We start from the raw sequence: 15,366 nt of genomic DNA, 5'->3' as shown, positions 1-15,366 counted from the left end.
AGACAGTGGATTGGATGAGTCAGTGGACTACTGCTGCAGTAGTGCACTCACTGCAATGATTTTAAATCACTAACTGCAGTCAGTGCAAAACTGCTAGGAAAAAAAAGCTAGACAGTGGGGAGTCAGTGGACTACTGCTGCAGTAATACACTCGCTGCAATCATTTTAAATCACTACTACAGTGACTGCACTGCAGTAGTGATTTAAAATTATTGCAGCAGTGAGTGGCGCACTACTGCAGCAGTAGTCCACTGACTCCAATCCACTGTCTAGCTTTTTTTCTAGCAATTTTGCACTGACTGTGGTAATAAGTGGCTGCCACCCTTTGGTTGGTGGCTGACTGCCACCCTTTGGTGGTTTGCTGGGTGGCTGGCACCCTTTGGTGGGTGGCTGACTGCCACCCTTTGGTGGTTTGCTGGGTGGCTGGCACCCTTTGGTGGGTGGCTGTCTGGCTGGCACCCTTTGGTGGGTGGCTGTCACCCTTTGGTGGGTGGCTGTCTGGCTAGCACCCTGTGATGGGTGGGTGGCTTGCTGGCGGGCTGGCACCCTTTGGTGGGTGGGTGGCTGGCACCCTTTGGTGGGTGGGTGGCTGGCTGGCACCCTGTGGTGGGTGGGTGGCTGGCTGGCTGGCACCCTGTGGTGGCTGGCTGGCACCCTGTGGTGGGTGGCTTGCTGGCACCCTTTGGTGGGTGGCTGGCACCCTGTGGTGGGTGGGTGGCTGGCTCCCTATGGTGGCTGGCTGGCTGGCACCCTGTGGTGGGTGTATGGCTGGCTGGCACCCTGTGGTGGGTGGCTGGCTTGCTGTCACCCTTTGGTGGCTGGCTTGAACCCTGTGGTGGGTGGCTGGCTGGCACCCTGTGGTGGCTGGCTGGTACCCTGTGTGGTAAATGGCTGGCTGGTACTGGCCCAGGGCCTGTGGCTGGCTAGCTGGTACAGGCAGCGCCTGTGGCTGGCTGGTACAGGCCTGTGGGTGTGTGTGTGGGTGGGTGGCTGGCTGGCTGGCACCGGACAGCTATGGGTGGTTGTATGTATGGCGGCTGTGTTAAACACACTCTGTGCACTGTACACTGCACTGTACTCACTGTCCCGAGACTCCCCGACTCCAGGCAAGGCTGAGGGAGGCAGCCTAAGAAGACAAAAGCTGTCCCAGTGCGCGGAGGCGCGTGTCGTAACATACGCAATGGCGTCATGACAATATCCGCAATATCGGTAACCTCCGTGGCCGATTCCGATATATCGGGGAAAGTGCATATCGGCTCTCGATATATTGGCCTTGCCGATAATCGGTCGATCCCTACTCTGTACACTACGTACTCCTGAGTATTTAAGTAGATGCATAGTCTTACAGATACAACCGGCCCCTTGAGGACAACCCTAATGCTGATGTGGCCCACAATGAAATTTCGTTTGACATCCCTGAACTAGGGTCTCTGCTAAAAAATATATATACATATAATATTTGGGGGTTTTGAGTAATTTTCTAGCAAAAAAATTATGCTTTTTACATGTAGGAGCAGAGTATCAAAATTGGCCCGGCATGGAAGTGGTTAAAGAGAATAGTAATTACAAGTAAACTTCAAAGCTGAATAACGGCCATGCTCTTTTCTTCAGTTTTGAATAGAGTGAAGGAGGGCTAGATCATTTGTTAGGTTAGGTATATTTCCCCTAGGAAGGTACAGAAATAAAAAAGCCTTGCACAGCTTCTAACCATTCTACCAAAAGAGTGCGCTTTTTATGCTTTATCTGACCCAGCTGAAGAGATTTCCCATCACTTCCTGTTTTTGTGACACATGGCCATCAAAGCAGGATGTGAGAGAAACCTTGGGATAAAAACAGCCCAAACCTGATTCAGGTTCTAATCCTTCTCCACTGCATCCAAAAGGAATAAAACATTTGATCCACAGATGTTCTTTATGGTAAAAGGGTCAGTATTCTCATAATTAATATTTTACATATTCATGGTTCTCGGCTTTATGTCTTCTGGAGAATTCATTGTTCTAGTAATCTGCTGGGACCATTGCAAATCCGAATGCATCCTCAGTAATGTCAAGTAGATTACTGGGAAGTTAGGCTGTGAGTGACAGCTTTACTATGCATATGTAGAAGTGAAGACATAAATTACTTTAAGGGTATCTCATCTCTGGATGAAATTCACCAGTGTTCCACTAACAATAACATTGGCCTTCAGGTACAAAAGAGTCCTGCATTTTAATTCATGTTGTAAAGCGCTGCGCAAACTGTTGGCGCTATATAAATCCTGTATAATAATAATAATAATAATTCACATTTCACGTTCATGTAAAAAATGTGCAGTGAGAAAGTTTAGCTGAGCCGATGTTCTTCTGAGGAGTGTCTATTTGGCTCCTGAGGTAAGCTGACAGTTTCATGTAAGGATTTATAAGAATTTGTTTGCAGGACATGAAAAGAGTGAAACTGATAAGAAGAATTAGAAGAGGGATGAGTGTGTGTGGGGGAGCTGACCGAGTCTGCAGCTTTCCTCACAGATAAGACATTTCTCCCAAACTGGCACACGTCCCTGTATCCACATCCCTGTATCCACATCCCTGTATCCACATCCCTGTATACCAGGGCTCGACAAACCCCGGGCGCCAGGTAGCATTGGCGACTAGAATTAGCGACCTGGCGTCTGGGGTGCACTGAAAGAGGTGTCCTGTCCCTTTTGCGCCCCCCCCCCAACCACTCAACGAGTGCACGGACTTCCACGCCGTCCGAAAATTGAGGCCTCAGCTTTTCGGCCTTCTTCAGTGAGAGAACGGGGAACTGGTGCCCTCTTGTGGTGGCCGGGAGTTTGACAAGCAGTAACTAATGGCTGTTTCCCCTGCCTGTCCATCAAGAGGAGATGAGAGGGAAGTTTTTGCAGGCTTCATCTCCCTGTCCACTTACCTTTGCTTAAAAAGGTAAGTGGACAGGGAGTGTGGTTATTATTAATAATTTATTTTTTAAATTAAAAAGAATTATTATTATTTTTCTATATTTTTTTTCAATTATTATAAAAAAAAAATTATATATTAATTTTCTTTTTCCTCATCGCCATGCCACAGCCGAAGGCCCCTTTCACACGGGCAGACAGGTCCGCCTGTCAGTTTCTCAGGCAGACCTGATCGGACCCTTCAGTCTCCTCTATGGAGCGGTAATCTGCCGCCATCTGATCCTGTCTGCCAAAAGCAGACGGATGGTGGTTCTATTTTCTATCCATCCCCTGGATCGGATCAGATGGCATCGGATGGAAACAGACAGACAGTCTGTTTTTCATCCGATTGCACTATAGAGGAGAGTGGGGTTCTAGTCGTCTTTATGTGTAAATTTAGTATGTTATTTTTTGGCAATAAAGCTTGGTTGTTTAAAAAGAAAAAAAAAAAACTGGCTCCTTACTTTTTCAGATGGCTCCTAGATTTCAGGAAAATTTGTCAAGCCCTGCTGTATACACATCCCTGTATACACTTCACTGTATACACATCCCCTAAGGCTTAAGCCCTCTGTATATCCAGATGATGAGAAGTTACTTGATGACCTTTCTATTTAACCCTGTGTTATCTAAACTCTGAACAATCAAAGTGTAAACTGACCACATAAAATCCCTATGTACAAAATAAAAATTCTTAACCACTTGACTCCGGAAGATTTACCTCCCTGCATGACCAGGCCATTTTTTGTGATACAGCACTGCATTACTTCACCTTCACTGGTCGTGCAACGCTGTACCAAAATAACATTTGTCATTTTTATTCCCCCACAAATAGAGCTTTCATTTGGTGGTATTTGATCACCTCTGCAGGTTTTTTTTTTTGTGTTATAAACAAAAAAAGACTGACAATTCTGAAAAAAAAAAAACAATATTGTTTTACTTTTTCCTTTGAACACATCCAAAAAAGTTAAAAATTTTGAATTTCTTCATAAATGTAGGCCAATATGTATTCTGCTACATGTTTTTGGTAAAAAAAAAAAGAAATGAAAACCCAATAACTGTATATTGATTTGTTTGTGTCTACAATCTATTGGATATATATATATTTACTATTATTTTTATACTAATAATAGCGGCGATCAGCAACTTATGCCAGGACTGCGATATTCCGGCAGACAATAGGACACTAACTGACACTTTGCAGGAATCAGTGACACTAATACAGTGCTAAAACTATGCACTGCCAGTGTACTAATGACACCGGCTGGGAAGGGGTTAAACATCTAGGGCAATCAAAGGGTTGACTGTGTGCCTAACCAGTGTTTATGTGTGTACTGTGGGAGTGATTTTACTAAGGGAAGTGATGGATTTTATTCCCTCCATCCCTTCCCCCTGTCATAATGGAGATCTGCCTTGTTTACAAAGACAAAGATCCATCCTGTGTCTCTGTTTGATGATCAGCTAAGTAGCCACAGCAGAAGCGGCATGCCCCCCTAGGCGGAAGTGCATAATCCCGTGTGTGTGTGTGTATATATATATATATATACACATATATACATGATTCTGCCCAGAATGGTTGCCCTGTAACAGTATATCTGCTAAGCAACAGTTGGGAAGTGGTTAATTAACACATCGCACATAGCTGGGCAGTGTTCACATCTATTTGAATGGTAACACTGTTGTATGAATACTGATTATTTAAAGAATACTCACAGTAAGGTTGGTTCACACATACAGGTAAGGAAAACAGGTACAGAAAGGAAAGAAGTAGGAAGATAGATGCGAAAGATAGATGGATAAAGAGAAAGATGGAAATAGAGCGATATAAAGAGACAGATGGAAAGAGAGAGAGGGATGGAGGAGAAAAGTGAGAGAGAGAAGAAAGAAAGAATAGAGAGGGGCGAGAGATAGAGGAGAACTAGGGAAATTTACTACTCAAAGTATACGTAACCCACCATAGTACCCACTAGCAGTACCAGCCCTGGAGAACAGCCAGTTAGCAGCCACCAGCCATACCCACCTGGGGGACAGCAGCAGCCAGCGATACCTGCAGGAACCCAATTCAATCCACGTAACAAAACAGAAGGGGATCTGTCCCCTTCTGTCTGGGCAGATCAGATTGGAGAACCCATAGATTAGAATGGGCTGTGTCCGTGTCTGCTCTGCATATACTGACATGGACCTATCATCTGATCTGCCCGCTCGGTTCATTGTGGCCCGCGACCGGTTACCAAGTCGCTAAAGTGGCTCTTGCTCCTCAAAAGTTGTATATATACACGAACACACACTTTTTTTTTTATTTTTGAGGTGGGGGGTGGTAATCTTGGGTGAGTTCCCTCACTTTTTTTCCCAGGACTTGACCCCTGGGCAAATCTCTGGCAGGCCCTGCTAGTGATGAAGCTTGCCTGACCCACACACATTCATTGGTTAAAGAGGCATTTCCATCTTAGTGATGAGCCTATAGGAATGATGCGGGCTGAGAGGGAGCAGGCAAGCTCCAGCACCACTTGTAAATGTTGGGCTTTGTGCAATCATCATTGTATCACATTCTAGCAAAGCAAGGGCAACTATGACTAAGACCGCTTTGTGCAGATACTTCTAGATGTCTACACGGTATACCTGCTAGAATATCTTGTACCAACAGACTCTTGTCAAGAAAGAGCAGTATGGACATACTTACAGGGCAATAGTGTCTAGAACAGCTGTTCACAAATTATTTCAGGTTTCGAGGATCCCTTGCTAAAACCAATTTATTGGGAGTCAGATGGAAAAATGCCTTATATATTGGTGATTTGTGGGAAGAATGCCCCCTTACAGCGATGATCAGAATGTCACTGTTACAGATCATTGCTGTCATGCTGCTGCTGGCTCTGCACATTGGCCCTGGTACTATGAAAACATTACCAAATAGGAGTTCAATCTGTCAAAGAACCCTATTAACCTTTGACGAAACCCTTGTTAAGAATATAGAATGTAAATGTATTTTATTGGGATTTTATGTGATAGACAAACACAAAAGTGGCACATAACTGTGAAGTGGAAGGAAAATATCTGAAAAGTGTGGCATGCCCCCTTTATTCAGCCCCCTTTACTCTGGTACCCCTAACTAAAATCTAGTGGAACCAATTGCCTTCAGAAGTCAGCGGATTAGTAAATAGAGTCTACCTGTGTGTCATTTAATCTCAGTATAAAAGGCTAAGGAACACACCAGACAAGTCAGGGGTAAAGTTGTGGAGAAGTTTAAAGCAGGGTTAGGTTATAAAACAAATATTCCAAGCTTTGAACATCTTACAGAATACTGTTCCAATCCATCATCCAAAAATGGAAAAAGTATGGCACAACTGCAAACCTACCAAGACATGGCCATCCTCCTTAACTGACAGGCGGGGCAAGGAGAACATTAATCAGAGAAGAAGCCAAGAGGCCCATGGTAATTCTGGAGGAGCTGCATAGATCCACAGCTCAGGTGGGAGAATCTTTCCACAGGACAACTATTAGTCATGCACTCCACAAATCTGGCCCTTATAGAAGAGTGACAAGAAGAAAGCCATTGTTGAAAGAAAGCCATAAGAAGTCCAGTTTGCAGTTTGCGAGAAGCCATGTGGAAGAAAGTTCTCTGGTCAAATGAGACCAAATTTGAACTCTTTGGCATAAAAGCAAAACGCGATTGTGTGGCAGAAAACTAACACTACACATCACCCTGAACACACCGTGAAACATGGTGGTGACAGCATTATGTTGTGGGGATGCTTTTCTTCAGCAGGGGCAGCGAAGCTGATCAAAGTTGATGGGAAGATGGATGGAGCCAAATACAGGGCAATCTTAGAAGAAAACCAGTTGGAGTCTGAAAAAGACTTGAGACGGGCGAAGGTTCATCTTCCAGAAGAACAAAAACCCTAAACATACAGCCAGAGCTACAATAGAATGGTTTTAACCTCAACATATTTGTGTGTTAGAATGGCCCAGTCAAAGTCCAGACCTAAATCCAATTGAGAATCTGTAGCAAGATTTGAAAATTGCTTCATCCAATCTGACAGAGCTTGAGCTATTTTTCAAAGAAGAATGGGCAAATATTTCACTCTCTAGATGTGCAAAGCTGATAGAGACATACTCAAAAAGACTTGCAGCTGTAATTGCAGCGGGGGTTGGTTCTACAAAGTATTGTATTTAAAAGCATTTTATCATTTTCCTTCCACTTCACAATTTTGTGCCACTTTTTGTTGGTCTATCACATAGAATCCCAATAAAATACATTTTTGGTTGCAACATGACAAAATGTGAAGTATTTCAAGGGGTGTTATTACTTTTTCAAGACACTGTAGCTGGTCTGGAATCATTGTTCCGGAATCCTTTTTGGAAATGAAATTTATATATATATATAATATATATATATATACTGAATATATAAAACACCATTGTGTTGTAATTTGCACCTCAGCTGACAATGCATACGTGTGAAAACGCATGTGTTTAACCCATTAAATCATAAACAACTTTATGGATCACAAATAAGTAAATCCCCAGAAACGATTCAGTACATTAAAAAGCAACTTGAGGAAAGTCTAACATAGGAAGTATATATTCCTAACCCATGTTAGAGAAGAGTGAGCAGAACTTTGCTATATTTAACAGCCATCAAAGTTTTGGAGGATCCTAGGGAGCCTGCTAGAAGAGCCTCATTTTCAAGTTAATGCCGTTTTTGTATTAGTTTTCGACAGAGAACATTGGGAGAAGACACTAAAGAACTTTCCAAAATCAAATTACGTTAACTAAGCAATAAACAAGTTAGAAAATGCATATTTCCTAGCTATGTTAACTGCAATGAAAAAGCAAGTCGTTAAGCCAAATAAAAATTAATGGTGAGCAATTTTTTTTTATTTTCTATTTTTTTTTCTTTATAAATTCACTTGGTCGTAATTATTCAACGGTGTCCATTCCCACAGCGTTAAGTGAATGCACCCCAGGCACGTCAAGCATTGAAGTGGGGAACCGATTATAATTTTAAACAAAGTCTGTCATTTACTGAACTAGAAAGTAATATTATTACTGGGTAAGAATTAAAACAGCTTAATTACCCCCTGCTTGGGTTTGATATCTCAGAGATTCCTTACAGAGAAATAACACCTTTCTGCATAAGGAATGAATATTTAAACTCAATAACATTTAAAAGAAGAGAAAAACTTAAGTCTCCTCACAAGCTGTTTAAGCCATTATTTTGTAGTAGGTGACACCCCGTTTAACATAGACCATATTGTTAATAGTTATAGGGTTTTATTGAATTAATGAGACTCTTATCATGCAGTAGAGTGTCTTGCTGAGTTAATTGAAACTGCATAGATTACATAAATGGTATTAATGAACTTTGACTGCCTGATGCTCCAGCTTTAATAAAGACTGCTTGGTGGGCTAAATGAACACAGGCATATAAAGAACAGGTTCAATTTTGCGAGCCTACAGGCTGTTGACAAAGAGAAAACTTTACCTCTGCTTTCTTTCTTTTCTTCTTTTGTTTTTCTGTTTGCTGCAGCCTTAACCCCTATAGTGATGTAGAAACTGACACCTCATGTCTATGTTTATGTTTTTTTTTTTTCTTTTTAATATGAATGCTAATATACCTTTGTCACTTAATTAATGCTGTTCCTACTGATAAGTAAGAGGGATTAACCATAATTGAAGTGCCTGATGGTAGTTATTGATTGACTATTTTCCTGTATGGTGTTTATGTTTCTATGTATTCACATAACTCTTAAAAAGACTATAGGCTTAATGATGCTGTGATAGGCTGAGTAGAGTTTTATTGTGTTTTTTTTGTTTTTGTTTTTTTGACGGTGGATGCCAGTATAATATTTTCAGTAAATAGGTGCAGAATGCGTAGGGTGGTGCTAGAAACAGGGACTTGTCTTGTCTATAGCTTAACCACTTTGGACCGGAAGGATTTACCTCCTTAATGACCAGGCCATTTTTTGCGATATGGTGTGGAAGAGATGGAGCCGCTCAGGTGTGTAAGTCCAACCTGGTGCTGGTAAGACCCGTCATCCGGATGAAGTGCAAAGAAGTAGTAGAACCGCACTCAGGTAGATGAAAGTAAAATAATGCTTTTTTATTCTTCAAATCATAGATGAACAGACAGTGCAGGGGAACAGGCAATCCAAAGGTTAACGCGTTTCACGGCACATACAGCCGCTTACTCATAACCGTTATGAGTAACGTTAACGGTTATGAGTAAGCGGCTGTATGTGCCGTGAAACGCGTTAACCTTTGGATTGCCTGTTCCCCTGCACTGTCTGTTCATCTATGATTTGAAGAATAAAAAAGCATTATTTTACTTTCATCTACCTGAGTGCGGTTCTACTACTTCTTAGCATTTTTTGCGATATGGCACTGCGTTACTTTAACTGACAATTGCACGGTCATGCGAGGCTGTGCTCTAATAAAACTGATGTCCTTTTTTCACACAAATCGAGTTTTCTTTTGGTGGTACTTGATTACCTGTGCGATTTTTATTTTTTGCGCAATAAACAAAAAAGAGTGACAGTTCTGGAAAAAAAAAAAAACAATATTTTGTTACTTTCTGCTATATATGGTGTTCCTACCTTGACTTTGGCAAGTGCCTCATCAGCACTGACACCTTGGGTATACGCAATAGTAGATATTAATTAGGGATTCTTGTTAAAGACTTAGGGCTCTTTCACACAGGCGGACCATACAGATCCGCCTGTCCGTTTTTTTGGCGGATCTGAACGGTCCCCCCATGCATCCCTATGGGGCATCGGATGTCAGCGGAGACATGTCTGCTGACATCCGATCCGTCAAATCTGGACGGATGGAAACCCGTCCGTTCCCATCCGATTTCCCCATAGAGATGCATGGGGAACTGACAGCTGTGTCTTCGCACACAGCGCGGAGACACAGCTGTCATCCTCCTGCTCAGCGGGGGAATCGGTGGATCGATCCCCCGCTGAGAAAAACGGACTCCGTCCGACGGACGGAGTGTGTGAAAGGGGCCTTAGGCCCCTTTCACACAACGTCAGTTGTCATCCGTTTTTCGTCAGTTGTTATCCGTTTTTCGTCAGTTGTTATCCGTCTTTCATCCGTTTTCACATAGAGATGCATTGATGTCCGTTTTTCATCCGTCAACGGATGGATGAAAAACGGACAGCGTGTGTGAAAGGGGCCTTAGGGTATGCATAATCTGACACAGCTGTGCAAAGTAACCAATCAACTTCAGCTTGTTCAATTAAGCTTTGACAATAAAACCTGGAAGCTGATTGGTTACTATGCACAGCTGCACCAGATTCTGTGTACACCAGTTTTAGTAAATCTCCCTCAATCTTTTAACCTGCTTTAGGACACATACAAACTTGACATATGCCCAAAACGCAGTAATGTGGGCTGGGCATACATCCCTGAATGCATACGCCCTTAAATGTGAACCCCACATAGTCATAGACTATGGCAGGCTGCAGGCAGAGACACTGGATGCCGCACCTTTGATTCCCAGGTCCATGAAACCGCCAGCATTTGAGGTACGAGGCTAAATGCCCATTGTGATTAGGGTAGTGATATATACTTAGCCCACATTGGGGATGTTTTCAGATCACATGACTATAGCCACCTTTAAATATCCGTGGTAACACTTTATTAGTTGATTATATCTGTGTGTTTTGAACTAGCAAAGATATGTAGAGAAAAATCATAGAACTGCTATTATGCACTTGCTGGTAAGAAGTGATAATTTATAAATAGTTTAATAAAAAACACTGGCTTAATTTTATATAATTACTTTTCATCTAAAGATTTTTGCAGAGCAAATTATATATTGATTTCAAAACAGCTGAATTTGCATATATACAAAGTTTAGAACTATAAATATACAGTGCTGAGTACCATTTAGGTTATTAAGTTTAAAATGATATTCATACAAAAGCTGTCCTATTATATATTAATTTTACCATTTTGTCTATTGTAAAATATGTTAATGTGGATGTATAGTAGCTGACTTAACAAATGGAGCCCCAGATGACCTGAGAAATTGTCTGTGGTGAGGTATATCTAGTGGGCAGACTCTGATAAAGGGCTCCAGAGGAAGACAAACCCAAGAACAGGAATATCTAATGTTTTGTGTAGTAGCTGTGGGATCTGGCTAGAGAAAAAGAGAGTGGGTTTCCCAATCAATGCTCTAAACCAGATGTTTTTCCTGCTGGGAATTCATATGTGTTTTCCAAAGCAGGAAAAGCAGGAAGCCACCGTTGGGTACAGGGTGAGTGAACACATGGTTTACCGACTAACGTTTGTTTTGTGTGGTTGTAGCCCTGCATTGAAAAGTCTTTTGATATACTTTTTTGGTCAGTAAACGTGGGCTAGAAAGCCATGGAATGGACACTGGTGAGTGGACTGACCGATAAATGCTGGGGTGTTTGATGCTAAACACTCACACCTGTTATAGCTATAGTTGGTTCATTCATCCATTCTTGTTTTGTAATGTTGAAGATGTTTCTCTGTTTATCCAAGCAGCTTTTTTAGCACTAACATGTCTGGGACCCTGCAGGGTCTATGAATGAAACATAGACAAACATCCACCCAATCAGCATGAACATTTGCGGTATATTCTCTAATAGATGTAGTTCCTATACACAATAGTTCCTATACTGTAAGCACCATCTAGTGAAACTAATGTGTTTAATTCCTGATTAAGGGTATTTCAGTAAAAAAAGACACATTATGGTTAACTAGAAAACTGGCACTGAAAATATAGGAGCTAAACATATTATAGAAAATGTGGCACATTTTTGTTATGACTATGTGGATGTCTGTTACATTCATACAGCAAAGGCTTTATACATAAACTCCTAAGTGTTTATTGTTTAAATCACATAGGCTGAAGGTGTTACTTGTTAAAATTGCTTTGATGGATTTGTGAAATTGGCATTATGTGTGGGTGATATTCAGTGTCGAAGATCCCCATCTCTGTTTAGGGATTGTGGCTCCAATTGTGACGCAGGTAGCCACTTTTACCACTCTTATGAACCAGTTGTCACTGTTTGGAGGTATGCAGGCTGCTCATTAGTTCTCTTTGCCTGTATTTAACTGCTTACTTTATGTCTGTCTTTTTTTTTAGGGAATGCATGAATTGTTGGCACCATTATTGTTTATACTCCACTGTGATCATCAGGCATTCATGCACGCAAGTGAAGCTGCACAGCCCAGGTATGAATATATTCAATTGTCTTCCATTCTTGAAGAGGATTTGTGTTATTTATTATTAATTTGGCATAAGGGTGAGAGGATTAGAGCCTCTCCCAGATTTTTATTGCTGTGTGTGTATTGGGAGATCTTCCATCACTTTCTGTCAGGAAGACATGGCGGAAGGTTTCCTTACTGTGGACACAGACAAAAACAAGGACACATTTTAGGGAAGAGGGTAGAACGTCTGACAGTATTTTGCAACTTTCTTTTCCCGGTGACAACTGTACCCCTCCTTTCTTGTACAAGTGTCACATGACAGGAAGTGAGGTAAAGGCTCCCAAATATGGCTACAGAAATAAAAACAAATTTTAAAGAAATGTTTATTCCTATCCACTCTACCCAAATCAAAATAAAAAATGTCTGGATTTAGTCATTAGCATAAATGTAGATACAAATGAAAGATTTTAACAATGTGGTCTAATAATTGCATGTCTTAAAGAGAATCTCAGGTTTACAAGGTTCATATTAGATTCTTAAAGCAGTGGTAAAGTCTATAAAAAAATAAAAATTCACCCTACAAGGCAATATCATAATGTACTAGTATGTGGCACATTATGAAAAATGTACCTTAAAACAAAGCCCTCCAGTGGCATGCTGTAACCGCTGCAGAGGCTTCCATCTTCACCCAGTCTTCCTCCTGGGTTCGTGGACTCTAGCCGTGATGATGTCACAGCTCTGAAGGAAAGGCATGGTTATGCCTCTCCTTCAGAGCACATGCGCCGGTGACGTCACCGACTGCTCCTCGCTGGAATATCTCCAAAAGGGTGCACGTTTAGGAGATATTCATTTTACCTACAGGTAAGATTTATTATAAGCATACTGTAGGTAAAAAAAAAAAGAGAGTTTACTATGACTTTAAAGCTGTTGATGCTAAGATAGCCCAAAGCAGCCCAATGCTTATTAGTTTACTTACTTTAACAGACAATTGTGCGGTCGTGCGACGCTGTACCTAAACAAATTTGACGTCCTTTTTTTCCCACAAACAGAGCTTTCTTTTGGTGGTATTTGATCACCTGTGCGATTTTTTGATCATGCGCTATAAACAAAAATAGAGCATCAATTTTGCAAAAATAACAATATTTTTCACATTTTTTTATATGAAATTCCCCAAAAAAATGTAAAAATCAAAATTTTTTAACATTTTCGGCCAATTTGTTTTATGCTACATATGTTTGGTAAAAAAATTGCAAAAAGCGCAAAAGTTATCGCGTTTACTAACAAAGGGAAAGATTTTTGTCATTTTTGGTGTTTTTTTTTTAACGAGTAATGGCGGCGATCTGCGATTTTTCTTGCGGGACTGCGACATTGCGGCGGACAGATCGGACCCTTGACTGACATTTTTGACACTTTTGGGGTTACCAGTGACATTACTGCAGTAATCAGTGCTATACATATGCACTGTTACTGTAAAAATGACACTGGCAGGGAAGGGGTTAACTGTATTGGAGAGGGAGGGGTTAAGTGTGTCCTAGGGGCGTGTTTCTAACTGTGATTGGATGTGGCTACTAGTGTAAAAACAGAGATCAACGGTCCTACATAGTAGAACCGTCTGATCTCCATTTTTACACAGGGGAGAATGACAGGCGGCTTGTTTACATTAGACGCCTGCCTTTCTCCCTTCCCGGCGAACGATCGCGAGTGACCGGCGGACATCGGGTCCGCCAGTCACACGCACTGACTTGTTAGGGAACGAGCCGGGGCAGGCGCGCGCCCGCTATTGGCTCACAAGCCGGTGACAGGCTAGTGACTTACCGGTACGTCACTTTGCCTGGCCGGGGCTGACCGCCGCAGTATATGTACTTGCGGCGGTAGGCAAGTGGTTAATAGAGGCAGTGCTTTGCTTCCTCTGTCAGAGCCTCTATCGAGGAGAACAGTGAGCAACACAAGTAATAGAACAAAATCTCACTCCAAATCTCCTGAGACTAGTAGTCAGAGGGAGAGCAGTACTTTAGATCTCACACTTCAGATATACAGCTATGAGGTTGTAGGCAAATGAATGCCTAGGCGCACATATACCAGAAGGTTTACTGCTATTTTTCAGGATGAATACCAGACTAAATATAGATTTCTCAGGGTACTGTTTAGGTATATTTACCGTTTCTAGATATTCCATATAACATAGCAAATCTTCATTTTTTTAAATTTTTAGTTAAGGGGCACTTCAATTACAATTAATATATAGTAGAAGTGTATAAAACTTTCAACATAATACGTAGCAGGTAACTATATAAATGTAACTAGGTTTAGTCCAACATTTTTATTTTTAATTATGTTTTATTGTTCATTTGTCAAATTTTTACATTTGTCATTCACCTATTTTGAGTGTCATTCACTTATTTTGAATGATAGATTTTTTAGCACAATAAATGTCACAATGTCTTGTTTACTTTCATGAGAAATGTTACCCAAAAATGCATAGCTTATTATCATGAGAACTAGTGTTTTGTGTTTGGACCAGTTGTAAAGTTGAACTTTAATCACTGTGCAGCACACATTTCTAAAATATTGCTAAGCCAGTTTTTGTTTGCCATAGAATGGACATAAATCAAACATCTCCAGGTATCAGAAAACTTGCCATAGGTTTATTTTTTGTCAACAACTGTAGATGGCTATTACACCATTGTTTGCACAGTGGTATTAGACATGCCAGTGATGAATAGGATTGGGGGAAAATATTATCAAAAATGATTTTATTTATTTTAAACTGACCTGTCTGCAGATAGCATAATATCTATAGATTGGTAATGTTCTCTCTGCCTTTAATATATTCATCATATCATATTTATATTATTATTTTTCTTATTGGAAGTAGCGTAGTGGACTGGACGCCTTCTTCTCAAATTCTTTACTTATCTGGCAGTAATAAATGCCAATGGTTGATTAATGTTACTTCATTTATTCTTCACTAATAACAAGAGGATTAATGATTGTCACAGGTGCTTGGAAGAAAAAGCTGCTTTTTATTTCTTCTGTTCCAAAACAAGCGGCTGAAAAATAACTATTCTTTTGTCATATAGAAGATACTGGCATTTCTGAATTTTATCTGTAAAAGCTTATTAATATGTATATTTCTGAACAAAAAAAAATAATACTTTTTATGCAGAATTATAGACAATGTTCGTTTTCCTTGTAGCACTGAAAGAAAAGATAATGGATATAGGAAAGGCACATCTATACAGTTACTTATTTCTAAAT

At 40.9% G+C, this 15,366-nt stretch overlaps 1 protein-coding gene across 1 annotated transcript in view; it reads left to right on the top strand.

The window, feature by feature from the left end:
* TBC1D5 (TBC1 domain family member 5) overlaps positions 1–15,366 on the top strand; it is a 513,309-nt gene that overhangs the window by 193,678 nt on the left and 304,265 nt on the right. The window contains exon 8 of the mRNA XM_082257835.1: positions 12,044–12,132. Coding sequence (XP_082113961.1) covers positions 12,044–12,132 — 89 coding nt within the window. The remainder of the gene's footprint in view (positions 1–12,043; positions 12,133–15,366) is intronic.

This window comes from Pelophylax lessonae, assembly GCF_965119305.1.
Source record: "Pelophylax lessonae genome assembly, chromosome: 5".
Lineage (NCBI taxonomy): Eukaryota > Metazoa > Chordata > Amphibia > Anura > Ranidae > Pelophylax > Pelophylax lessonae.
The sequence above is the reverse complement of the archived record's forward strand: the minus strand, read 5'-3'. Positions and strand labels throughout refer to the sequence as shown.